A 24,169-nucleotide genomic window follows, 5' to 3' on the forward strand; every position below is an offset into this window, starting at 1 on the left:
GCGGCGCCCTTCCCGGCGCGCCCCGCGAGCGCCCAACCCAGCTGGTGCGCGTGCGCCGAACCCGACCCCGCCCCCCCTACCCTGCTTCGCCGGCGGCCGTGCGCATGCGCAGAGCTTTCACCCCTTGGTCCCGCCCCCTCCCAGCATCACCCGCGGTTCCTGAGGGGACGGGGTGGGATCGAGCCCATGGCGGCAGCAGCGGCCTCCTGAGCCCGGCCCGGCGGCAGCACCAGCACTGGTCGCACCATGCACAGCTTAGCCACGGCTGCGGTGAGGCGCGGCGGCGCTGGGGCTGGGGAGGGGGACGGGGACGGAGACGGGGTTGGGGACGGGACCCCGAGCCCGTTGCGCAGGCCGCCCTCGTAGCTGCGAGGGGACATTTTCCCTCGGCTGCCCGCGGCGGGAAGGCTCTGAGCCCCTGTCAGCTCCTTTCTCTCGGCGCTCTGGTGGCTGGCGGAGGGGCGGCGCGATCCTTTTGGTAGCGGGGAGGCGCTGAACGAGGTGCAGCTGCTGCCTTGGGCGCTCCTCAGGCCTCCCCGAGGCGGCCCCGCCTTGCTCCGCCACCTGCGGGGTCGGGGTAGCTCCCCCAGGGCCGGGAGGGCTTCCTTGCTGCCTGCCCCGGCTGCCCTCTCTCCGCCCGACCTGCATCATGTAGAGGTTTCCCTCCTCCCTCACTGCGCCTGGACGCCTCCTGCATGCCCAGCCACCCATTGTGGCCTCTGGGGAAGTCTTTGACTTTTGGCCTTGACTGCAGAGGCAGAGAGGAGAGACCACAGTGTTCTATAGGGCGGCGGGAAAGGCACGGTGTCTGCCTGTTCCTTCTTCCCCTTTCCTCCTCCGTACCTTGCCGTGCTATCCGTAGTTGGTGCTTGCCCTCCGGCCCCTCGGGAAGCTGCTGCTGGGGCGGGATGGGTGCCTGATGTGCAGGCTGGTGGGAGTGGAAACCAGCCTGCTGGTTGCGTTGAAAAATGAGAGCCCAGTTTGAACAACGTGCTTGTTGTGTCTTATCTACCATCTGAGCAGGTTTGTTTTTCGGTTTTCACTTCTCCAAATGCATGTTCCTTGTGTGTGTATGAGGCTGCCTAAAGTTGGATTGACTCTCCGCTCTGTGTTGGGTTTGCGAAGTGTATTGCAAGACCAGCAGGTAGAGCTCTTTTCAGATGAGCGTAGCTCAAGACTGGCTCGGACTCACGAGCAAGCAAGAGTAAGTAAAATACTCATAAGCAGGAGCTGAGATAACTTTTTTAAGACTTCACACTTTAAGTACTTGTCACTTGATGATTCTGGCAATGACTTTTAGGTCATTTTAGGTTTTAGGCATATAACTGAACTTTATCATTTAGGTATAAATTAAATATACTTTAAAATAAGCCCCTGCCTTATTCTGGGTCTCATTTGAATGTATATTTAATTTCTACATAATTCATGCCATCTGGTAGTTCTGTGTTGAATTTTTTTCTACCACAGTCAGTTGGAATAAAGTTGACAGGAAAGGATAGGTGTTGGTTCTGGAGATGTGCTTGGGAGCAGCAATAAACAAAATTACCTCCTAGCCAGGTCACAGATTGGCTCAGGAATCCCTTTGGATTTTGTGAACACTCTCATGATAAAGATGTGGTAAGCCACAGCATTGGGCTTTACACAGTGAAGCTAATGACACAGCTGACACTTGGACATCAGACCTGAAGACAGCACAATGTGCTAGAGGATCCAGAACAGGCTAAAGCCAGTAAATGTAGCTGTAATTAGCAGTTAGTGATTAAAAGTCCAGCTCAGACCAGCTAATGCACTACTATCAGAGTTTAAAGTTAATTTGGGTATTTTTTTAGTTCTTGATCTATCAAAATATTTTAAAAAGCACATGTCTCCAGTTAGTCACTATTCAGCTTTTGTTGACCAGCACTTTTCCCAGTGAGCCTTAGCTGGAGTTGCTCAGTTATCAAGAGAAAGCCAGTTGCCTAAGTCCATTTCATTTTGTGATTGTTACAGATGCAGTCAGGCATGGATGTTTGAGGTAATGCTGTTTCTCTTGAAGAAGGTGTTACAAGCTCTTCCATGAGGCAGAGGTGGCTAGTTTGTGCAGTCTTGAGATACTGTTGGTAACTTTTGCTCTCCCTGTGTGCAAAAGGAAGTCCGCCTGGCAGTGTCCTGTCTCGGAGCTTGGAGGGTTTGTGTGTAGCCCTCAGGGTTCCCCAGAATTTCAGGTTGTAGAGGGAGGAGCAACAATAAAGTAAGAAATTAGGAACCAGTATGTCTTAACCTGAGAGGAGCAACTGTGAAAAGCAGATCCTGTGAAAAGCAGTGGGTTCTGGCTAAGACAAATATTGGACATCATAAACTTAATTGCGTGTAAAATATATTTAATGTTCTCCAGGGATCAGAAGCACATCCTTATGCTTTTAAAGGGTTGATGTATTTAAGCTTACAGGAACTGAAACTTTCAGTGAGTCTAGAAAAACAGAAGCTTTAGATAACACAATTATAACATTATGGCTGCATTGCTTGTCACTTTACCTTCCTAAATAAAAACAAATGAGCTCTGCTCATTCTCGCTCTCTGAGCTCTGTTGGAATTGCACTCCCCAGCCGTGAGAGCACAATAAATTTGTCAGGATTACTAATTTTGTGTGAGGTTCTGGGATAAAAAAAAAACATAAAGATGAGAAAAAAGAATATAGGAGAAAAAATTAAGGGTTAAAAAAGTATTTGAGCCCTCTATTTGAGTATAGAGATTGATAACTGCACATTGGCTTATGTATAAACATTTAAGTTAAATAATATGATGGAAGTGGCTGGGGGAGAGAGAAATCCCACAGCTGGGTCAGAATCTTTATGGACGTTACCATAGGTATAATATGTGGATGAACAGAGGAGGGAAACCCTTGCAGAAATTGAGACAGAAAGTATTGGAGGTGTCTGCCAAGGGTTAAGAAGTCTCCCTTCATCCCTCCTGCAGTTCTGGGAGTCTGCCCCTCACCCCTACCACTTGGTTTCGGGTTTGATACCAACCACTTTCAATTCAAGCTCTGTTTTACCTGAATAGTAAGCAGTGCAGCAGAATGTTTGAATTCTGAACTGGATTTTGGAAACCCCAGGGTTTTTAATGGTAATGTTTGTCTTCAAATTTTGATTCATAATTACCAAACTGTCGACTTAGGAAGTGTGCGGAGTACTTGTTTGCACCTACAGTGCTGCTTGTGCCAGCAGAGGTATGAAACAAACTTGAACTGAAACACTTGGGCCTTCCCCTCTCTACAGAAACAATGCTGCAATTCCATATCTTGCTTTCTTTCCTTCCCAGCCCTCTCTTTTTTTTTTTTTTTTTTTTTTTTTTCCTTCTTGCAAACTTACCCTTGATACTGTTCTTTCTCTGTTGTTCCAAGAAAGGTGGAAGAGAAATCTGCGTATCTCATTAGTAGTAGAAAATGTGTCTTGACTGTGAATACCTTTCTCCAGGTTTGTTGTGAACAGGAATTTTTGCACAAAATCAGTTTTGAGAACCTTCCTTTTAGCAGCATGCATGTAAACTAGATAGATGCTATGAATATGAGATGTCTCTAACAGCAGGTGTTACTGGCTGTGGATGGTGTCATACTGATGTTGGAGTAGTGAGAATTTTTCTAGTGTTTGTATAAATATTTTTCTCATGTACATTGTGTAAATCCCATTGGCAGGTTCCAATGTCATGGATGTATTTGGAGCGAAAAAGGTAGCGTCTGACTTACTTTGAGTTTGTGGAAGCTTGCACTTGAAGCATGAAATGAATGCGTGCTAAATGCAGATTGAGCATATTATAGCTGGCTGAAGTATGCGTGACCTCCCCAGGAGCTCTGCTGGCACAGGCAGGCAGCAGCATGGCTCTGTTTTATTGCTGAGTGAAGTTGCAAGGTGCTACCTAACGAGCGGATTTAGAAAGTCTGTCGTAATGAGTCAGGCCAGAAAGTAAAATCTTTGTGTTACAAATAGGTGAAATAAGAAGACAAATCTAAGGAAGGGATTCATACCCAGAACATCTTAATGCAGCTTTAGTTCCTCTCTCCCCCCACTGGGAGTTTCTTGAGCACTTTTTTGCTTTTCTGCCAGGTTGTGGGAAAGGTCTGGAAGGGACTTGGGTGAAATGCTTGGACTGAAGTTTTCTTGTCTCCCTCCCAGCCTGTGCCAACAGCACTGGCTCAGGTTGACCGCGAAAAGATCTACCAGTGGATCAATGAGCTGTCCAGCCCGGAGACACGGGAGAATGCGCTGCTGGAGCTGAGCAAGAAGCGCGAGTCTGTGCCTGACCTTGCCCCGATGCTGTGGCATTCGTTTGGCACAATCGCAGCGCTCCTTCAGGTGAGCAGGACCAGTGGTGTCTTTATCCCATGGTGCAGCACCAGCAGCACATTGTGTGTCCATCTACAGTGCAGGTCTGGGGAGACACTGGTGGAGTCCCTTATAGCTTTTGATGGGAGTATGTTGGATTATGTAGTGTGGTGAGCAGATGTGAGAAACTCATTTGCCATTAATCATTGTTAGCAAGGTGATGTATGCAGAGACTGTAAGGTCTCTGATTAGACAGCTTACATAGTTAGAAGGGGAGCAGGCAAAATCTTGGGTGTATGAGCTCCCTGTAGATCATGTGCTGCTTATTTTCATACAGTGTCATAGGAGAGGCACAACAGTCTTACTCCTAAGATCTCTGGTTTGATTTGTTTTGTATTAGTTTGAGCACTTCAGGTCAGAAGGTGGCCCCTGCAGGGAGCTTGCTAGCAGGGCAGCATGGGAATGCTTCTGGCTTCTCCAGAAATCCTGACAAGGCAACGTACCTGCATGTCATGTGAAACCAAGCGGCTCAGCTTATCTGAGCAAACAACAGCTGATGACTGGCTCTCTCTCAGCTAGTCATTCCTTTGGAAGAAGGAAAGGAAAGAGTGCAGGATTGGCAATGTCAAACTGTTATCAGGATGTCCCTGAAATGAGTAAAGAAAGTTAGAAGGGAACTATAGTTGGAAGCAGGCAGATTTCTGAATTGGATTTCTCCCCCTCAGCTGCCTCCCCTGCTTTGAGTTAGAGTACCAGCAGCTACAGTATGAATAGAGTGGGTGTGCTCTGCCTCTAGGCACAGGAACAGCACTCCTCCTCTTTGATCGGGAAGTTCAAAACAAAGCAGTCCCTAAACTAGTGAAGAGCCAGGAAACTAAATGAACCCTTTTTTAACTGAAAATAAAGCTGTAATGCATTCCTGTGACTCCTTGTCAAATTGACACTGACCCTTGCATTGTCAGTGTGGTGGCTGCTGTATAACTTCAACGTGATGCCTGGTGAAAACAGACTGTCATTGCGTGTCACCAGAGTTCCTTGCTGGGAAAGTGCTTTGGTGCAGCTCTCTGATGTTTTTCTTTATTAAATTTCTTTGTTGATTTTTAGGAAATTGTAAATATTTATCCATCAATCAACCCTCCAACTTTGACAGCCCATCAGTCCAACAGAGTCTGCAATGCTTTAGCTCTACTACAGTGTGTTGCATCACATCCTGAGACAAGGTAAGTGTTTCCAAGTGTGTGAGTCTTCTGAGGTGTTGGTGTTGACAGCTTGGTTTGACTCCAGAAGGATGTAAGCTCCTATCTTTTGTGTTTTCTACCAAGAGAAGTGGAACAGAGGGCAGAACTGGAAGATAGACAGCTGCCTGCTCCTTTTACTCCTTTGCATGGATTATCAGCACAACAGCTTTATGGTCGTCCCAAATCCATTGAATTCCCTGGATCATCCTGAGATCTTGCAAATTCTCACAGCATTGAGTTGTGGCAGCTCCTGGGACCTCAGCCAGCAGTAAGGGTGCTGACTGCTGTGTGCAGGACCCTTGCTTTAATGAGCTTACAGTTATTTAACCAGCTGTCCAGAGGGTGGAATAAGCAGGACTGTCCTTCCCAGAGACAGTGTGTGGCCAGGAACCAATAACAGGAGCCATGTCTGGAGTCCTCAGCCTCACTTCAGGGTTTCTCAGTCTGACTCCAGTCCATGTCAGCAAGGGAAAAGATGATGTTGGTTTAGTCAAAATCAGTCACTAAAACTCAGAAAAAAAGCTACCCAGGGGTTCATGATCTCATACTTCTGTTCCTGCTGAGAAGAAAGTGCTCATAGCTGAAGCTGTTTGTCACCTGTAGCAAAGTAGTGTTACAGCTACCCTCTGTGAGGTGGTATCCAGAAAAACAGGATCTTGCACACCTCTACATTTAAAGTTTGAAAACTGGGAACTGAGGAAGGATTTGGGTGTCTGTGCAAGAGAGTGCTACAGGCACCTGACAATTTAGGTGTTAGTGCTGCGCGTAGTGCAGAATTTACTTCGTACATTTCCACCAGAGAACAAACTGTTACCCTCTGCTGAGAAACAGCAGTGGCATCTGTCAGGGATAGTCTGAGCTTTGCATGGTAACGCTGGATTGTGTGCTCGCTTTTTTAATTCCTTGTCTCTCATGTTGGATGTTCTCCCTTTCCTGCAGGTCAGCTTTTCTGGCAGCTCATATCCCTCTCTTCCTGTACCCCTTCTTGCACACAGTTAGCAAGACGCGTCCATTCGAGTACCTGCGGCTCACAAGCCTTGGAGTGATTGGTAAGCAGCCAGTTTAATGCTGGAATTCAGGTTTCTTACCAAGTTGAATGCAGTTCATGCTGTGGGTATAGAGACCTGCGTGACCAAAAGCAAGGTCTTTTCTGAGTTCTGTAGTATTAACAAGAGGAGCTGCTCCCTTTCTGTCAGTTGTGGAGGCAGGTTCCTCTTAGTGTGTAGGAATTGGGCTTCTCACTAATAAAGAAAATCCTGATATCTGGGTGCATTGCTAAAAATGTTTCCTGTGAGTACAAGCACCACCTGCAGGCTTGTTGTGACTTCACCCCCAGCCAGCTAGACACTGAGAAAGGTGGGTACAGAGTGGGCAGTCTTTGATTTTTATCATTGTCTCAGGTGTATTTGCCATGTCTTCCCCTTATCCTGTTTATCCTGTTTGGGGGTTTTTTTGGTTGATTTTTTTCTTCTTCTTTCTGCCTAAAAAATTTCTCTCTAATGCATAAAATAAGAGGGTCTTAAAATGCATTTATTTCTCCCAGAGCTTGCTGTGGGTGGCAAGTCCTCTTGTGCTTGTGGCACCACTGAGGGAGAGCCAAGAATGCATCCCCTTTCTGAAAAACAAACAACTCCCAAACTCAGCTTCACTACTTTTATGCTGCCAAAATGATTTCTTCTCTAGCCATGGGCTGCAACATACTCAGGATGACAGTTGCTTTGCCTGCCATTCAGACTTAATGATTCCTGGGGAGGAGCCCAGGTCCTCTGTGAAAGGTAAGGGCTTTTTTGAAACAATTTGTGATTTCTTGATTTTATTTTTTTTTTCTTTCAAGGGGCCTTGGTGAAAACTGATGAGCAAGAAGTGATAAATTTCTTATTGACGACAGAAATTATCCCTCTGTGCTTACGCATTATGGAGTCTGGCAGTGAACTCTCCAAAACGGTATCTGTTATTTTTGTCTTAATTAAGACTTGTTTATCTCTGACTGACCAGGCATCCAGTAGCCTGCAGAGTTGGCTTGTGTCCTGTTGCATATGCTGGGGCAACTCTGAGTGGAGTTTTTACTTCTTAAAAAAAAAATAAACCAAAAGCACCAAACTAAGCTGAAGTTCTTGATCTTGGTAGTTTTACTGGAAAAGATCTTGCTGTTCTCAATATCCTTTCCCTCTGCAGCTGTACAGAGTAACTTCCGAGCTGAGCTGGAACAACTTTCCTTGGCCTGAGAGAACAAATGCTGCAGCTATGCAGCGTAGAGATTGGGTGGTGGATGGTTATGGGAATGTTCACTGCAGTGGATCAGTTTCATTGTTTCTTCTGATGACGGACTCTGTTTCCCCCTAAGCTTGCATCTGTGAGCTGATGACTGTGGTGGGCTGGCCACAGGTCTTAGTCTTTGTGTGTTTCTCTGGTGAAACCTGCTGACACAGCTGGCTGAGGTTCTTCCAGAAAGCCACTTGTCTTGTTGTGAATCTATAATACTGAAGATGAAAACTGAATTCAGCTTGCCATCTCTATGGCAGGGCCAAGGGACACATCCTTCTCCTGCTTCTTGTTCTGTGACAACAGTAGTGTGGCTGTAATCCTGAGGCTGTCCTGAGCAGCCCACCGACAGTTGCTGTCTTATGCAACCTGCATCCAGTCATCTTGTACACACAGTTTTGTGTCCATTGCTTTAGCCAGATGCCAAGCATTGTGTAGTGTCCTGCATTTTCTTTTGGCTTTAAACTTTTACTGAGTAAAGCATTTACTGCCTGCTGAAAGGCCTTTCAACTCTGAGACTGCCTTGAAAAGAAGGCAGCACAAAGGCTGTCCTTTTTCAGGAGAGATAAGTTGTTTATACCCTTTATTTCTGCTTTCTCCTCATTCTAGGTTGCTACGTTTATTCTTCAGAAAATCCTTCTGGATGACACAGGGCTTGCATATATCTGTCAGACTTACGAGAGGTTTTCCCATGTTGCCATGATACTGGTAAGATTATTTGTTTCCTCTCTTTTAAAAGAAAAAAGAAAAAAAATATGCTCTAGCAGCCAGCTTCTTTGGCAGCTACTCTAGTACTCTGGCTGGAGCACAGGACGAGGGAGGCAGACCTGTCTTGGGCTTATTGCTCATGACAGTGTAGCTCTCTGCTTCCATGTGCATTTCTGGTTTGCCTGTCAAGAGAACACATATTAATTGTTATATACTAAGATCCCAAGGTAAACCAAGTAAACAACTCCAGAGAAGAAAAAGAGTTTCCAGTGTTGCTGGTAGGATGTGAATTGATTTAATTTTAGGTAAGAACGATCTCACGGCTCAGGCCACGGATCTGTTTCCCAGCTCTGTCTCCCACAACAGGTTGAAAAAGCAGCAGGTAGATCGAAGTTCTAGAAGTAGCATAATATATGGCAAACATACTATATGCTTGCCCTTGCAGGAGTCTTGTAACTGCCACCTATCTTCAGCACTGCATTTCTAGGGTCAGTTGTGAGTTTTCTATGCAGTAGAAGCTCGGTGTTTGTCCTGTTCTCCCCTTGTTCCCATGGAAACTTTTTGGGTCCACAGTGTCATTTAACGAGTTTCACGGGTTTCCTGTTTGCTGCCTGGAAGGTCAACCTCCTTTTTTACCTCTTTGAACCTGACTCCTACTAGCTGCTGCTTATGATTCTAGTTCTTGTATTGGAACACAGAGAGGGCAGGCAATTTTTGTCCATACCCAGTCCTCTGTGACAGAGAAATACTCATAGTTTGTTCATCTCAGGAGTAATAGCCCCAACTTAAGCTTTATTATCATCAAGCTTGCCCTAGAATAGCTGTTGTCCTGCTTTTGTGTTTAGTTGGTTGGTTGCTTTTTAAAGAGCAGTCTCAGGAGAAGAAAATGCAGGATTAAGTTAAGCTCTTTGCAGTGCTTGTTCTGTGCCTAAATGTTGATGCTTTCATTGGGAATATTTGTGGGTTTTTTTCCCCATATATAAAAAAACGTTACCTCCTCATTCACCCACAAACAGCAAAATATGAACTGTTGTGAGTCGATGTCTGTAATATCTAATGCAACATGATTTTTTTCTTCAAGAAAAGGATCAGCTTTCATAAAAAGTACATCTGGCTTATGGGCAAAGCAAAGGACACAATTAGAAACCCTCGGGTAGGGAAGGGAAGGAGGCTAAGAATCTGTGGCTCAGAAGAGTGTGAACGCAAATGGATATGGGCGTGTAAAGCTGCTGTGTTAGCATAGCAGAAATCCCAGCTGTGGTATAATCTCACCACTGGCTGAAGCACCAACATGATTAGTAGTCCATAGGGCTACAGAGAAAGATGATGTTTATAAATGTTTCTGTTCTTTAATTGAAAAATCAGGATTGTGTACACCTGTATTACACAAGTATTAGATGCTTTTAAAAGAACAAGTTAGTATTTCCCATCCAGAATCTGTCTTAGGAGCTCTCTGACTTGTTCTTTATTTTGAAGAAATACTGGTCTCCTGGGGAACTGCTGAGAACAGGAAGCTTGCAGAAGGGCAGATGAGGGTGGCTTGCTAATTGCTCACTGCCTGAATATCCAAATACAGGTGAATTCAGCTAATGAGGAAAATGGTTGGTGCTAACCAATGTAGTTTTAAAGGAGAAAAAAACCCCAACAGCTTGTTGGGCAGATCTTATTGACTTCTAAATATGAGGAAGCAGACTGTTAAACTCTTCCAAAGCAGGTGTGTGAAGGCACCCACACTGTTCACTGGGTGCATTCAAAGGTGCCACCATGTGCAGTGTCCTGCAGAGTGTGAGAAATGAAAGCTGGGCCAGGGAGATCTGCCCTGGTTTTCCTTCGCAGACATGGCTTAATTGTGGATGCAGCAGAAGGAAAGCTCCTGGGTACGTGGTAAGACCAATTCTGGATCTTAGTGTATGTGGTGTGGGAGAGCCCAGTCCTTCGGTATGGCTCCCTAGGATATTGTTGACATTTTAAAAGGGTGTTGACATGGAGGCAGCGCAGATGAGAACAGGGAGTGTTGCTGAGCTCTGGAACACACCTCATGGGGTGAGTCAGCCTGAGCCTATCAAAACTTTTGGGCTCTGTTCACCTTCCCTCATGAGGAGGAAACCTCAGGTTCTCTTTCATCTAGCTGAGAACTGGTCCACTAAGCAGTCCTGGGGAGGTAAAAACCAAGCAGATGAGACAACCTTTTCTCAAGCTGCTGGGAGAATCCTTTCCGGGTTGTGGCTATCTGCTCTTCTGAAAGACATCTTCGCAAACAGAGCACCAGGCTTCATGCAGGGGTATCTGTGATGCATGGGAAGCCAGAGGGTGTGACTTAGTGGTCTTTCCCAGTCTCTTCTGTAAGTGAAGCTGTTCTTACAAAGACTTTAACTGGTGGCACTGGCCTCTGTCAAACAGGGTAAAATGGTCCTGCAGCTCTCCAAGGAGCCATCAGCACGCCTACTGAAGCACGTCGTCCGCTGCTACCTTCGCCTTTCCGATAACCCCAGGTAAACATTTTAGGTGTTCGGGCAGGGCTTTTCCAGCTCCTTTGGAAACTTAGTTCTTCACGCTGCCCACCTGGGGAGAGCCAAGGTTTCTTGTGTGTCTTTATGTCAGCCTTAGCTCAATGTGGAGAATGGGTTGTTTGTATTTTATTGCTAATCCCAGGAGCTTTTATGGTACACGGGAGAGAAACAAAGTGACTGGGTTTTGTGCTGTTCAAGCTGTTCAGGTTATGGCTGCTAAAGCTCAAATGTAGCTTGAACTAGGTATGAGGAAGGGGCTGAGGTGGAAGGTATACTTTGCTCTCCCTCTTCTGCATCCTGTGGGCTGTTAGCAGTAGAAACCAATAGATGACACTCGGTTGAGGGAATGCAGACTGATTTCATGCTGATCAGCAGTGCTGCCCAAAGCTGCTGGGTATGCATTTGTTGTCTCAGCCTCTCCTGGTATTGCAGTGCTCTTGACTGACGGGCACAGGGTTTGGCTTGGTGGGGTCTAATGTGAGGGATGGGAACTGTGCTGGCTGCCTGAGCTGTGCTACTGCTGCTCAGTGCTTTCCTTGACTGACCCTGCCAGGTAGACCCCCAGACAAAGCAGTACTGTGTCCCCAGTGTGGTTTGCTCCCCTCTTGCTCCTGTGAGTTTATTTGTTGGGCCCCGTTTCTTGTCTCTTGATGTAGGGCACGTGAAGCTCTCAGGCAGTGCCTTCCTGACCAACTGAAAGACACCACCTTCGCCCAGGTCCTGAAGGATGACACCACCACAAAGCGCTGGCTGGCTCAGCTTGTCAAGAACCTGCAAGAGGGTCAAGTCACTGACCCACGGGGCATCCCTCTTCCTCCGCAATGACTGCTGGGGGAGGTGGGGGACCAGGGAAGAAACAGCTCAGGTTTACATAGAACCAGGAACAGGTGACCTCTTCTGCAACATACTGGGTGTGCCAGCTGGCTGCCTGCCTGTCAGACCATCCCACCCAGCCAAAGGGCTGCTCTGTAGCAGTGCAGCGTGCCTCCAGGGACCGCCACACCAGCAAATGCTGATTCTACAGCTTAAAAAAAAAAAACAACCCAAACCAAAATAAAACCAATAAAAACAATCTGTAAAGATCCCTGTCTCTCCAGAAGGCTTGGCTGGCATCTCCCCCGCCCCACCAAGCAGGAGCTAGTGCTGATGTCTTCCAGCTAGCTCAGCCTCTACCCAAGTGGTATGTGACACAAGGTGTGCACACCACGTCCCCTCCAGTTCCTTGTCACTTCTTGTTTACATGTCGGTTAGATGAATGAGCTAAATAAAAGCCGATCCAGTTGTTTTATCCCCTGTTAAAACTGCTACTCAGCAGCAGGTAGCCTGGGGACAGTTTTTTCCCTGCTAGCACATCCTTGCTTCTAGCTTTGCATTTGGATGGTGTATCAAGCTTCTCCCTTTGCTTTGGTATGGAGGCTGGGGCTGGAGCTGTGCCACACAGGTTCTTGCCCCAAGAGGGGGAGTGGATTACTGGAGATTAATCCACACGTCATAAATTTGCTTCCCAGGGCTCTGGGGGAGGAGAAGACAGCAGGACTGTGGCTCTTGTGCTGTAAATAGTGCACTCCTGCAGCTAACCTGCAGCCCGGGGCTGATTGTGTGCTGGCCTCCCATCCAGCGCAGCTCTAGCCCAGCTGGTCAATTGGAGCGTTAGGGGGACCTGCCCTGTAGTGCTGGGCAGGTCACCGGCCGACGGTCCCCTGCAGGCTCCAGGTATGCTGGCTTCTCTGCCTGCTGCTGCCTGCCAGGCGCCTCTCAGTCCTGGCCCCCCTCCCTTACCCCCCTCCTCCAGCTCATCTCTGCCAGCCCAGTGCATCCATTTCAGCTTTCAAACCTGCCTTGGCGTCTGCCTCAGCCACACCGCAATTAAATTGGACCGGCAGCCGCTTACCTGCCTTCCCTGCGCCGAGGCGTTAGTGCGGCTGCCGGGGGGGTGCTCGGAAACCTCCCAGGAGCTCCCGGGCTCTGCTGCAGTGGAGCCTGCACTGCCTGCTCTTGGCTGCAGGCAAGCCTGAGCAGCTACTCGATTTCAAACCCCTCCTCGAGTAGACCATTATGCTGATCATCTGCAGTGTTGTGCCAACAGTGTCTTAAATCCCATCTCTCCCTTCCCTCCTCCCCTCGCAGCCTTTCCTAAGAAGGGCAGAGCACAGCCTCTTCCTTGCTCCTGGGGGTCTCGTTTTATAACCATTACCTTCTTTTCTCTCCCCTGACCTTGGGGTGTGAAAATGCTTCTGTTTGTTGGTTTGGTTTTTTGTAAGTTCGTATTAATAAATAATAAAACCCCAGTCAGCACAGATTGCTCCCGGTCTGGTCTCATGGGGAGGGCAAGGGGTGAGGAGGGGATTTACTGCAGGCGGGAGGACTGGGGAGCTGTGCAAGCGTGGGCGGGTGAGCTGGAGACACTTCGTGGCCTTTCTCAGCGGGAAGAGGCTGCATCCCTGGGGCACCTAGTCTCTCCTGGAGCAGGTAAAGCTGAGGGGGTTTGGAGAGTTGTTGCTCTGACTTGCTTTGCAGGTGGGTAGCGAGCTCTCGGTCCTGCAGGCTCCGTTTAAGAGCAGCACTTGCTGCCTTCCTGTAGTGCAACTGGGAGCGTTGCCACCTTCCCCCGGGGTCCAGGTCTGTCGGAGCAGTACATCTGTGCACCAGTTTGGATCCCCGTAGGCCTTTTGCCCCAGGATCATAGAATCACAGAATGGTTTGGTCTGGAAAGGACCTTAATAATCATCAAGTTCCAACTTGCGCCTTGCACTAGGTCACGTTGCGCAAACCCTGTTCTCCTTTGTGTCTTGCCCCTCTCCCAGCTGGAGGGTTCCTGGCCTTGAGAGTGCTCGTGTCTCGGGAAGGGATCCTCTGTGTGCCCCATCGTGGAGGAGCTCAGGCTGTGCTGAGTGCAGACAGCTTCAGGGCAGGACAGGGTGTGCCAGAGGGTGAGAATAGGGGCTCAGTCCCAAACGGAGGGCACTGAAGGGTGCTCCTGCCCCGCCACCGCCTCACCCCTCCCCTCCTCCCTTCTCCCTCCGTAGCGGCGTGACCTTAATCCAAGGCGACCTTGAGAAGCAAAAGCAGCGGCTGCGGGGCGTGCGGGGGCCGGGGGCTCCCGGCGGGGCGGGGGGCCGGGGGCGGGCTCACCTCCCTGCCGATACCGAGGGGCGGGCACCCCGAGCAGCCCCGGCCCCGTGCGGCTGCGGGCGGTGGAGCACCGGCGGAGCGGCGCGGCAGAGCATGGCACAGGAGAGCGGGTACGGGGCTGAGCGCCGGTTCCTTCCGCCGGGGAACGGGGTGTCCTGCGGGGTGGAGGGGAGGAAGAGGAGCGTCGGGGTGGGCTGGGACTCCCGGTCTCAGGCAGCGCCGTCCCAGGGGTTGCAGGGGTTGGGGGAGAGGCGCCCGTGGTTTTGTCTTCTCTGCTTTAAGGTGTCACTTGCCCTCCGAGCCCCACGCCCCCTGGGTTGTGCTGCCCCCATCTCGGAGCCACTTGTCTGAGCCTCCCGACCCCTATGTCCCCGTCAGCTGCCGGCGGGTGCCCCTGCGTGGGTAAGACTCCATCCCTGGGCGCTGCAGCGTGTCCTGGGGCAAGTGGGAAGGCTGCAGTGGGCAGCGGGGCTGAGCAGAGCCTCCGGACATAGGCAGACTGTGCACACTCGGGACTGCAGTAGGACTGGGGGAGTGCCGGGGGCACGTCTTTCCCTGCTTTGACACGGCCACCCCCACGTTGGCGTTTAATTTTGCCGGGGGACTCTGCGCTGGAGCAGTTGGGGAGGTCTCAGACCCCCTGGCCCTCCAGCTCCACTTGGGGACTATCAACTCCAGGACCGAAGCTGCGGTGGATCAGCATGTGCTAATGGAAGTTGGGGCTGTCCCTGGAGGAGCCAGCTGCCCTGCGGGAAGCCCTCGGTTTGGGTTTCTCCATGCCCTGGCTCCTATCCCTCTGCCTTGAAACCATAACTCAGACGAGGGTGAGGGGGGGCTGTGTGGGGCCAGGTTGTGCAGGGCACGGAGCACTGCTCATGCATTGGGGCAAACCAGACAGATTGCACCTGCACCTGCACCTCCTTGCACCTGTACTCTCAGGATCTCCCCTGCACTGGAAGGGATCACAGAAATCAAAGAAATCACAGAGTGATCAAGAGATCATTGAGTCCAACTAGTGTAGGTCACACAGGAGTGCATTCAGGTGGGTTTTGAATGCCTTCAGAGAAGGAGACTCCACGACCTCACTGGGCAGACTGTTCGAGTGTTCCATCACCCTCACAGTGAAAAAGCTGTTTCTTATGTTTACACAGAACCTCCTATGCTCCAACTTGCATCCATTACCCTTTTTCCTACCACTGGTCATCACTGGTCATCACTGAGAAGAGCACCATCACCTCTTTGGTGTGTGTGTGTGGAAGGCACGGCTCCATGGCTGGGGCAGGCCTGGGCACACTTGGGCCATGCTAGGAGCCTGTAAGTGCTGGCACCGGGGCAAATCAGTTTGGCTCAAAAATCTCAGTGTGTGTATGGGCCTGGGGACTGCAAGCAGTTCCCTTGCATGCTGTTTCCTTGCATTCTTGTGGCGGAGTGCAGAGAGAACAGATCCAGCGGTGACACCAAGCTCATCCCTGTTCTGGCATCTCTCTCCACTCCTGAAGCCTCTTTGCCTCTCCCTCCACCCTGGCTTCCCCAAAATATCCCCATTTCCACCCCCTTGACTGGTGCAGCACAGGGGACATGAGGCAGGTGGGTGGCGTGTGCCAGGTGGCACTGTGACCCTGCACGTCAGGCTTGGTGCTGCCAGGAGGGTGCAGGCAGATGGGTGACTGGAGTTGTCCCCCCACTAGTTCCCTGCAGTCCATGGGGCATAAGAGGGATGAGACTGTGCTGTGGGAGGCCACGGGGTTCTGTAAGACAGCAGGCATCAGGGCAGCCCCTCTGCAGGAGCTGAAAGAAGTAAAAGTGCCACCCTTTTGTTTGTGGGTGTAGGCACCCTGGGCCCTGGGCTGGTGGATTGGTGCCCCCCAACACTATGGATGTGGGTGGGTGCTGGCACTAGTAGTGAGTCCTTGTGGTCTGAGCCCTGCAGGAAGAACTGGTACTGGGAATGCAGAGCCCTGGCACTGGGCACTGCTGGCATTGCTCTGTGTCTCCAGCAAGCCGTAAGTCCCCAAGAATGTGGACAAGCAATCGCCACATGCCCTGGACACAGCTGAACAGCTACTGACAGCCCCATGCCCAGTGTCTCACCCAGTAGTGGGGCCACAGCCAGTACTGTGCTGGGAATCTGCACTGTCCGTCTCCACACTGAGCAGGGTACGGCCACCATCGAGCCCCTGAGCTCGCCAGAGTTTGTCTGCCAGATTTGGCAGCTGCCTGCATGCTGACGGCACCAGCTATTCCCAGCCCCACACCACTGGTGCCTGAGCTGAGTCAGGGGCCTGGGGTACAGCTGCCACCCCTCTGCCCCAGCACAGAGCCGTTTGCCTCCAGAGACCCCCAGGCCCCCTCCTGCACCCAAATCCCAGCTTACAGCAGTGGCATCTGCTCTTTGAGGGCTCAGATCCAACAGCTGAGTGACGGGTACATCCAGCGATTTGTCAGTCTAATTAAAGCCTTAACAGCCCAATCAAAGCCTTATTGTAAGTCCGGTTGTATTTATAGTCCCACCCGCCGCAGTGCGTTCCCCATACGGCTGCCAGTGCAGTCGCGGCTGCAGGATACTGATGTTCTCCTGCTGGTGGAGCTGAGGGTCCTGCTCTGCGCCCCTTTCCCTGCTCTCAGAGCCTTGGCTCTCTCCTACTTCCAAATTTACTGGTTTGGAGGGTGTTTCCAGGGTGGTTTTCCCAGGTGCCGAGAATACTCGGGCACCACCAGGGCAGCTTTTCCTAGCTCCCAGGGTGGCTGCCTGCTGGGCAGCTGTGCTCACAAGTTGTTTCTGTTTTCCTCTGATACCTTTTGAGCTCTGGCTTCCCGGTAACACAAATGAATATTTCATGGGCACGGCGGGGTGAACTTGACACTTAAAGGAAGGCAGTGACCCAGCAAGAGAAAGGCGCAGGTGCACTCGCACAGGGGCTGGGACATCCACGGACACAGTGGAGCCCACCTGGGCAGACCCGGGCTCAGTGGGGGGGGTCTGGCCCCGCTCCCCCCAGCCGCGCTCTCTCTTCCCCTTCCAGCAACTGCCGGCGCGGAGGAGGCAGAGCCATGTCATCGCTGCGGTGTAATTCCCGTGAGTGCCCTGGCGGAGGGGAGGTGCGGGGCAGGGCACTGGGCCATCCGAGTTTACGCTGAGGTTAATCCGGCCCGTGAGTTGAGCTCACCTTCCTAATTCTGGAGCATCCCTACCCCATCCCTGGGCACTGGGATTCAGGCTTCACAGCACCAAGGGTGGGTGGGAAGGATCAATGGAGAATTGCCTTCTGCCCCTCTTGAGGTAAAGGGAGTTTGTCTGGGATTCATCCCTCCTTCTCCTTCCCAAATCAAGGGACTGTGTGGGGCCCAAGGGGTGGGAAGGGGTAAGGTGGCAGGGCACAGTGCCCTTATCCCTGTGCCCTCAGTGATGCAGCCCACCCTGCCCCCAGGCATCCAGCTGACAGACACGCTGGAGCAGATGCAGCAAGGGACGCTGATGCGCAAAGTCAAGTCCAAGAACTGGAAGAAGCAGCGTTACTTCAAGCTGCAAGATGATTGCATGACCATCTGGTACCAGTCCAAGAGGACAGGCAAAACTGAGTCTGCCTGTGAGTACCGGCTGGGAGGCATCAGTAGGGTTCAGAGGTTCAGAATGAACAGCAATCTTCATGTATGGAGGCTCCTGGGCTGCTTGCAGAGGATGTTGGGGAAGAGAGCCTCAGGAGAGGCTCTGTGTTTGTGTTCTTGTGGTGGCCTCTTCTCACCCAAACCACTCCATGAAGCAGAACCCATGGGTCACAAGGGCTAAGTAGAAATTGAAACATATAGAAGTGGAAATTCTGGCATGCCAGCAGAGGAGTAGGCAGACAGAGCTGCAGATGGATGAGTGGCTCAATGGCTGGCTGTCTGGCTGACTGGCTCCATGGGTGGATGGGTGGGTAGAAGAAGGGATGGCTGGAAAGATAGATGTCTGTGGGCAGTGCCCCCTGCCCTGCAGTCCTTGTCCCCCACAGACAGGGCTCCCCTCCCTCTGCCCCAGTCTCCATCAGCGATGTGGAGACGGTGCGGGAAGGGCACCAGTCAGAGGTGCTACAGAGCCTGGCTGAGGAGTTCCCCCCTGAGCGCTGCTTCACCATTGTCTTCTATGGCCGCCGGGGAAACCTGGACCTCATTGCTGGCTCAGCGGAGGAGGCACAGTGCTGGGTCCAGGGCCTGCGCCAGCTCATTGAGGTGGCCACCAGCATGGACCAAAGGGAGAAGATAGACCAATATCCTTCCTGTGGAAACCACTTTGCCCTCCACACCCAGTCCTTCTCCCATCTCCTGCCATCCCCCAGGCCCTACATCTCCAGCCTTGTTCCAGTGTATGCTTAATTCTTCTGAGTCTGAACATCTGCATCAGGGCAGGGAGAGCCCACCAAAAGAGGAAAAAAGTCCTTCTGATGATTCCCAGCTCCATCTGTCTTAGCCAAGGTCCTTTCCCTTAACTTTGCCCTGGTTTCTTGCACATGGGTTTGTGACTGGTTCCAAAAAGCCGACAAGAATAAGGATGGGCGCATGAACTTCAAAGAGGTGCAGCGTCTCCTCAAAATGATGAATGTGGATATGAATGAGGATCATGCCATGCGGCTCTTCCAGGTAAACATTGCAGCTGAGGACCTGGAAGGTATGGGGAGGGACTGGAGGGCCTGGAACAAGCTACACAACACTTCCCTGCAGAGGTCACTTGTGGTCACTTCTTTCCATCTGTCCATCCATCCATCCATCCATCTCCCTTCATCTGTTTGTCCATCTCCCCATCCATGGACCCATCCATCCATCTCTCTGCCCAACCACCCCTCCCATTTACCAATCCATCCATTCACCCATCCATCACTTCACACATTGATTGATGCCTACCACTGCTGCTGGTACAGAGTCTCTGTGTCCTCCACTGAGGGTGGGCAGATGCCCCCATGGCCCCCCAGAGAGGCTGAGTTACTCTGTGTTGCCCCAGGTGGGTGCTAAGTGAGGTCCCTTTCAGGCTGCTGACAAGTCAGAGTCAGGAACGCTGGAAGGGGAGGAGTTTGTGCTTTTCTACAAGGCCCTGACACAACGTGAGGAAGTGCTGAGCCTATTCCAGGACTTCTCTGAGGATGGGAAGAAGCTGACACTGCTGGAACTGGTGGATTTCCTGCAGCAGGAGCAGCTGGAGGATGAGGGCACGGAGGAGCTGGCCATGGAACTCATTGACAAGTACGAGCCATCAGAGACAGGTGAGAGCCAGGCCAGGGATCAGCTGTGCTCTGTGTGCAGGTAAGAAAGGAGCTGAGACTCACAGCTCCACTGTGGGGGCATCCCAGCCCCATCCTGCTGTGGGTGGGCACACAGGGGTGGTGTGTTCTGGGTGCAGTTCCCCCTTTTTTTGGTGGACCATTTTGGTGGAGGAGGTTGACCAGCCATGAAGTGTAAGCCTTGGGGTCTGTTGCCCATTTCCCAAAGCCTCTGCCCTGGAGCACCTCTCCCTGTGCCCCAGCCTCTGGCAGTAGTTGTGTCCACTGGGCCCTGTTTGCTCCCATCCTGTCCCTGCTGGGTCCCCAACTGTCTCTGAGCCTCCCCCTCTGCCTGCAGCCCGGGCTCGCCATGTGCTGAGTGCTGATGGGTTCCTCATGTACCTCTGCTCCCCGGAGGGCTCCATCTTCAACCCGCATCACTGGCAACTGTGGCAGGACATGACCCAACCACTCAGCCACTACTTCATCTCCTCCTCTCACAACACCTACCTGATAGAGGACCAGATCCGGGGCCAGAGCAGCATTGAGGGCTACATCAGGTAAAGAGGCTGCTCCCTCCTGGCTGCACTCCAGCACCCTCCTGTCTCAGTACCATGCCCTGAGTGGTTCCATGGGGCAAATCCAGAAGCTTCTTTGCCTCCTCCATGGTCCAGCACCCCTGTGGCCATGTGATGTGGTGTCCAGCAAGGAGGTCCATTTTGGAGACACTGGAGTCCAGCTCTTTTCTGCTCTGCATGCAGCAGCATCTCCATTCTGTGTTTGTCCCCTGGTCCCTGCAGGGATGACACCCACAGGCAGTGGGGAGGGCAGGGGTTGGTTGCCTGACTGGCCACAGGGTCCCAGGGGTGACCACCCACCCACAGGGCTCTGAAAAGGGGCTGCCGATGCCTGGAGGTGGATTGCTGGGATGGGCCGAATGGGGAGCCCATGGTTTACCATGGCCACACCTTCACCTCCAAGATCCCTTTCCGAGAGGTGGTGAGCACCCTGGGGAAGTATGCCTTCAAGGTAGGACACCCTTCCTGGGGTGCTGGCTGACATGGAGTGGGGTGAGGCTGTGTTTTGGGGTGGTGATCAGTCTCTGGAGGGGGAGTGGTGTTGAGGATCACATGCCTGGTGCTGTAGCAGGTCTGACCCCACTGTGGGTGAGGAAGGTGGCTGTGTCCCTTCTGAGGGAACAGCACTGGGGGGCTGACCCACAGCTCCATGCTGTGCTGTTCCAGGGGCCAAGGGATAAGATTATGCAGGCATAATCTGATGCGGATACAGGGGTGAGATGGGACCTGGGGGTTGTGGAGGTGAGATGGGATTTGGGGGATGCTGGGAAGGGATGCAAGGACACAGAATGGGCTCTATCCTGGCACTGCTCACACCTGGGCAAAGCCCTTGTGAGAGCTCCCCAAGCCCGTGAAGACTGGTCTCCATCTGTGCACATTGTTCTTCAGACCTCAGACTACCCAGTGATATTGTCCCTGGAGAACCACTGCAGCATGGAGCAACAGGAGGTCCTGGCCCAGCAGCTCAAGGACATCCTGGGGGAACAGCTCCTCACCACCACCACTGATGGGCATGTCCCCACCCGGCTCCCATCCCCAGAGGTAGGGACAGAGCAATGGCCATTCCTAACCTACCTGAGAGTGGGGTGAGGAGGTGCCTCTGCCATCCAGAGGAAAGGCCACCCCTGTCCCAGCATCATCCTGCTCTGCTGGGATAGTTAAGAAACACTGTATGCTCATATTCAAAGGGGTCCCAAAGCTGTCCTCAAAGTTGTCTCACTGTGTCCTGCAGAGCCAGACAGCAGGATAGAGCCCTCCTACCCTATCTGCTCCTGGGTGCTGAAGGGAGCTGGTGGTGCTAGCACCCATCAGCATGGTGTCCTGCACACCAAGGCACACCAAGGTGCCTACCTCTTCATCCACAACCCTGCAGGAGCTGAAGCACAAGATCCTGCTAAAAGGAAAGAAGATTGGGCGGCTGGAGGACATGCTGGATGGGCCAGGGCACGAGGCACCTGATGTGTCTGATGATGATAATGGTGCAGAGGCAGAGGAGGAGAGGCGGAGGGTGAAGGTGAGCAGCCTGGGCTGGGGACCAGTTGTGAGCACTGAGCCCCAGGACACAGCTATGGAATGTGGTGGCATCCTAGTGCCAAGGGGAGAGGCAGAGACTGCAGAAACATCATCTGGCAGAGAGGACAGCCCTGTCTGCCTCTGGCCATGCCTGCCCCCTTTTTGCTCAGTGTCCCTGTGGTGGCAATGTGTCCCCTGCCTGCTCTGTTCCTGGCAGGAAGGCTGCCTGTGGTGGTGATCATCCAACCCCCAGCACTTTCTGAATGCTTTCTGCTGCCCTGGGGCTCTACAGCCCCCATTGTGGGTGAGTGCTGGGGACAATGTTGCCATCAGGAGGGACCCAACACAACCCTGCCTTGCAGAAGGACAAGGAGAGCCTGGCGCAGGCACTGTCTGACTGTGTCGTCTACTGCAAGAGTGTGTCCTTCCGGGGCTTCCATGGGGCCCGGGGCCATGCCCGACCATCTGAGATCTCCTCCCTTTCTGAAGCCAAGGCCAGGAAGCTCATTCGGGATGCAGGTGAATTGGAGAGGGCAGTGGCACTGGGGGACTGGGCCAGGGTGGAAGAGACAGGCAACTTCCTCAGGTGTAGGGCTAAAGCCTCTTAGCACTGGGGTTCCCTCCCTATCCAGGAGAATGGGGTCCAGCAGGGCTCTACCCTGGATTTTGGCTTGAGTGGGTGAGAGGGGGTTTATTTGCTCAGAAAGCAAGGCAGAATACCTGTGTTCCTGGGAGGAGAGAGGGATGAGATTTGGTGGGTGGACGGGAGAATGGATGGATGGGTATGTGAACACATGGCTGGATGTATTGATGGATGGTTGTTTAGATGGATGGATGTTTAGCTGGGCAGCGTATGCTGTGAGTAGCTGTGCAGGCCCAGCAATGACCACTCAAGTGGCTCTTACACTCCATCCCTAGGGAATGAGTTTGTCCGCCACAATGCCTGGCAGCTGACACGGATCTACCCCAGTGGGATGCGGACTGATTCCTCCAACTACAGCCCCCAGGAGATGTGGAATGCGGGGTGCCAGATCGGTATGGCCAGGGGGTGTTAGGGCTGTGGGCCGGGTCCTGTGCCAAATGGCACCATCAACGCCTGCCTTGGTGCCAGCTCCTCCCCTGGGTGGTGCCAGGTCTGGCTGCAGGCTCTTGTCCTCCATTGGGAACCCCAGTGATACTGGTGCCTTGTCCCCCTGTGTGTGGCCCTGTCATGGGGACAGGCTGGTTCTCACCTCTATGAAGAAGTCTCTAAGCTGCCCTGAACCCTTCCCCTACCACCTTCCCCCAGTGGCCCTGAACTTCCAGACGGCTGGCATGGAGATGGACCTGTGTGATGGGCTCTTCAGCCAGAATGGCCGCTGTGGCTATGTGCTCAAACCGCCATTCATGAGGGACAAGGACACTCTCTTCAACCCCAGTGACCCTGACAGCTGGGAGGGCCCTGGCCCCACAACCCTGACAATTCAGGTAGGGGGCTGAGGAGAGACGCTGGGGGATGTGACAGTGTCCTGGGTCCCGGTTGGTCCCAGTCAGATGGGAACACTGTAGAGATGAGCAGCCTCCCAGCAGATCAGCTCAGCTGCTCCCTGGCTCACTGCCCCTTCCTGCAGGTGATCAGTGGGCAGCAGCTGCCCAAGGTGGCCAACAGCAAGGATGGAGCCATCATTGACCCACTCGTGCGTGTGGAGATCCACGGAGTCCCAGCAGACCAGGTGCACCAGGAGACCAAGCACATTGAGAACAATGGTGAGGCCCACGGTGGTTCCAGGGACCCTGCTGTGCCCAGGGAGCCTGTACCCGCCTCCCTCGCCCTCCCAACACCTGCTCTCCCTTCCCAGGGTTTAACCCCCGCTGGGATGAGACGCTCCAGTTCCAGCTCCATGTGCCCGAGTTGGCCCTTGTCCGCTTTGTGGTGGAAGATTATGACAAGACCTCCAGGAATGACTTTGTGGGCCAGTTTACCTTACCCTTCACCAACATCAAACCTGGTGAGAGGGGCTGCTGCCCAGTGATGGTTGCTCAGGGCATCTGCGCTCAGCTGGGTGCTAGAGGGCAGGTGTCAGCCAGAGCCTTGCGCTCCCCTCTCCAGGGTACCGCCACATCCATCTCCTCTCCAAGGATGGAACAAGGATGCCACCCTCTTCGCTCTTTGTCCACATCCGCATCACTGGGCCGCCCAGCTCTGAGCAGGACTGAGCCCATGGGGTGAGAAGGACCCGGATAGAAGCCATAGAGCCCGCTCCAAGCAACTGAGGCCACAGAGCCAACTGCATCACCCTCTTGTTGAGCTGTTTGTGTCATCCCTGTGTGTCATCGCTGCTATGCCTGTTTGCAGTGGCTTCCAGGGGCTCGGAAAAGGCACTGACCTCCCCTTCCCAGGTTGGGAATGCTGCCTCCCATGCACAGGTGTGGGGTCTGCACTGGTGCAGCCCACCCTAGCCTACGGGCATGGCTTGGCCATAAGGAGAGGGAAGAGATGGTGCACAAAGCCCTGGTTCTGCTGTGGGGGCTGGTTTCCCCCAGGCCAGGAGCACGAGGCTGGAGCCAAGCAAACCCTAGGACTGGGCAGAACTACTCCTGGCTGGCACCTGTTACTAACCATTGACATGTCCCTTCTCTGTAATCAACTTAATAAATTGTTCAGCGACATGCAGGCTCAGATCTGGATGCCATGGTAATGAGGAAAGATACGGGAAG

At 52.3% G+C, this 24,169-nt stretch overlaps 2 protein-coding genes across 3 annotated transcripts; both read left to right on the forward strand.

Moving 5' to 3' along the window:
* Positions 1–125: 125 nt before the first annotated feature.
* On the forward strand, positions 126–13,107 carry CNOT9 (CCR4-NOT transcription complex subunit 9). Of its 2 annotated transcripts, none has more exons than XM_030454368.1 (8): positions 126–270; positions 4,152–4,331; positions 5,406–5,521; positions 6,479–6,588; positions 7,374–7,483; positions 8,411–8,509; positions 10,910–11,001; positions 11,670–13,107. In XM_030454368.1, exons 1-8 carry the CDS (start codon positions 247–249, stop codon positions 11,842–11,844), a joined length of 906 nt encoding a protein of 301 aa, XP_030310228.1. In that variant the 5' UTR covers positions 126–246; the 3' UTR covers positions 11,845–13,107. The 2 variants fall into 2 exon arrangements, with proteins under 2 accessions (XP_030310228.1, XP_030310229.1); XM_030454369.1 differs by having other exon boundaries at positions 11,676–13,107.
* A 1,045-nt stretch (positions 13,108–14,152) lies between these two features.
* Positions 14,153–24,121, forward strand: PLCD4 (phospholipase C delta 4). Its single transcript, XM_030454536.1, has 16 exons — positions 14,153–14,261; positions 17,175–17,227; positions 17,580–17,738; positions 18,170–18,398; positions 18,639–18,768; positions 19,154–19,385; positions 19,741–19,942; positions 20,267–20,411; positions 20,849–21,001; positions 21,333–21,473; positions 21,835–21,991; positions 22,391–22,507; positions 22,761–22,939; positions 23,083–23,218; positions 23,311–23,460; positions 23,562–24,121. Exons 1-16 carry the CDS (start codon positions 14,245–14,247, stop codon positions 23,666–23,668), a joined length of 2,307 nt encoding a protein of 768 aa, XP_030310396.1. The 5' UTR covers positions 14,153–14,244; the 3' UTR covers positions 23,669–24,121.
* The last annotated feature ends 48 nt before the right edge of the window (positions 24,122–24,169 follow it).

The sequence above is a fragment of the Calypte anna genome, chromosome 7 (genome assembly GCF_003957555.1).
Source record: "Calypte anna isolate BGI_N300 chromosome 7, bCalAnn1_v1.p, whole genome shotgun sequence".
Lineage (NCBI taxonomy): Eukaryota > Metazoa > Chordata > Aves > Apodiformes > Trochilidae > Calypte > Calypte anna.

What these genes read in the sequence shown, in the direction of transcription:
- PLCD4 (XM_030454536.1), top strand. An exon ending in GAAGCTCATTCGGGATGCAG is followed by an intron (nt 21,992 to 22,390) that starts GTGAATTGGAGA and finishes CTCCATCCCTAG; the next exon opens with GGAATGAGTTTGTCCGCCAC. An exon ending in CCACAACCCTGACAATTCAG is followed by an intron (nt 22,940 to 23,082) that starts GTAGGGGGCTGA and finishes CCCTTCCTGCAG; the next exon opens with GTGATCAGTGGGCAGCAGCT.
- CNOT9 (XM_030454368.1), top strand. Translation starts at nt 247, where the DNA reads ATGCACAGCTTAGCCACGGCTGCG. An exon ending in CCCATGTTGCCATGATACTG is followed by an intron (nt 8,510 to 10,909) that starts GTAAGATTATTT and finishes TCTGTCAAACAG; the next exon opens with GGTAAAATGGTCCTGCAGCT. An exon ending in CGCCTTTCCGATAACCCCAG is followed by an intron (nt 11,002 to 11,669) that starts GTAAACATTTTA and finishes TCTTGTCTCTTG; the next exon opens with ATGTAGGGCACGTGAAGCTC.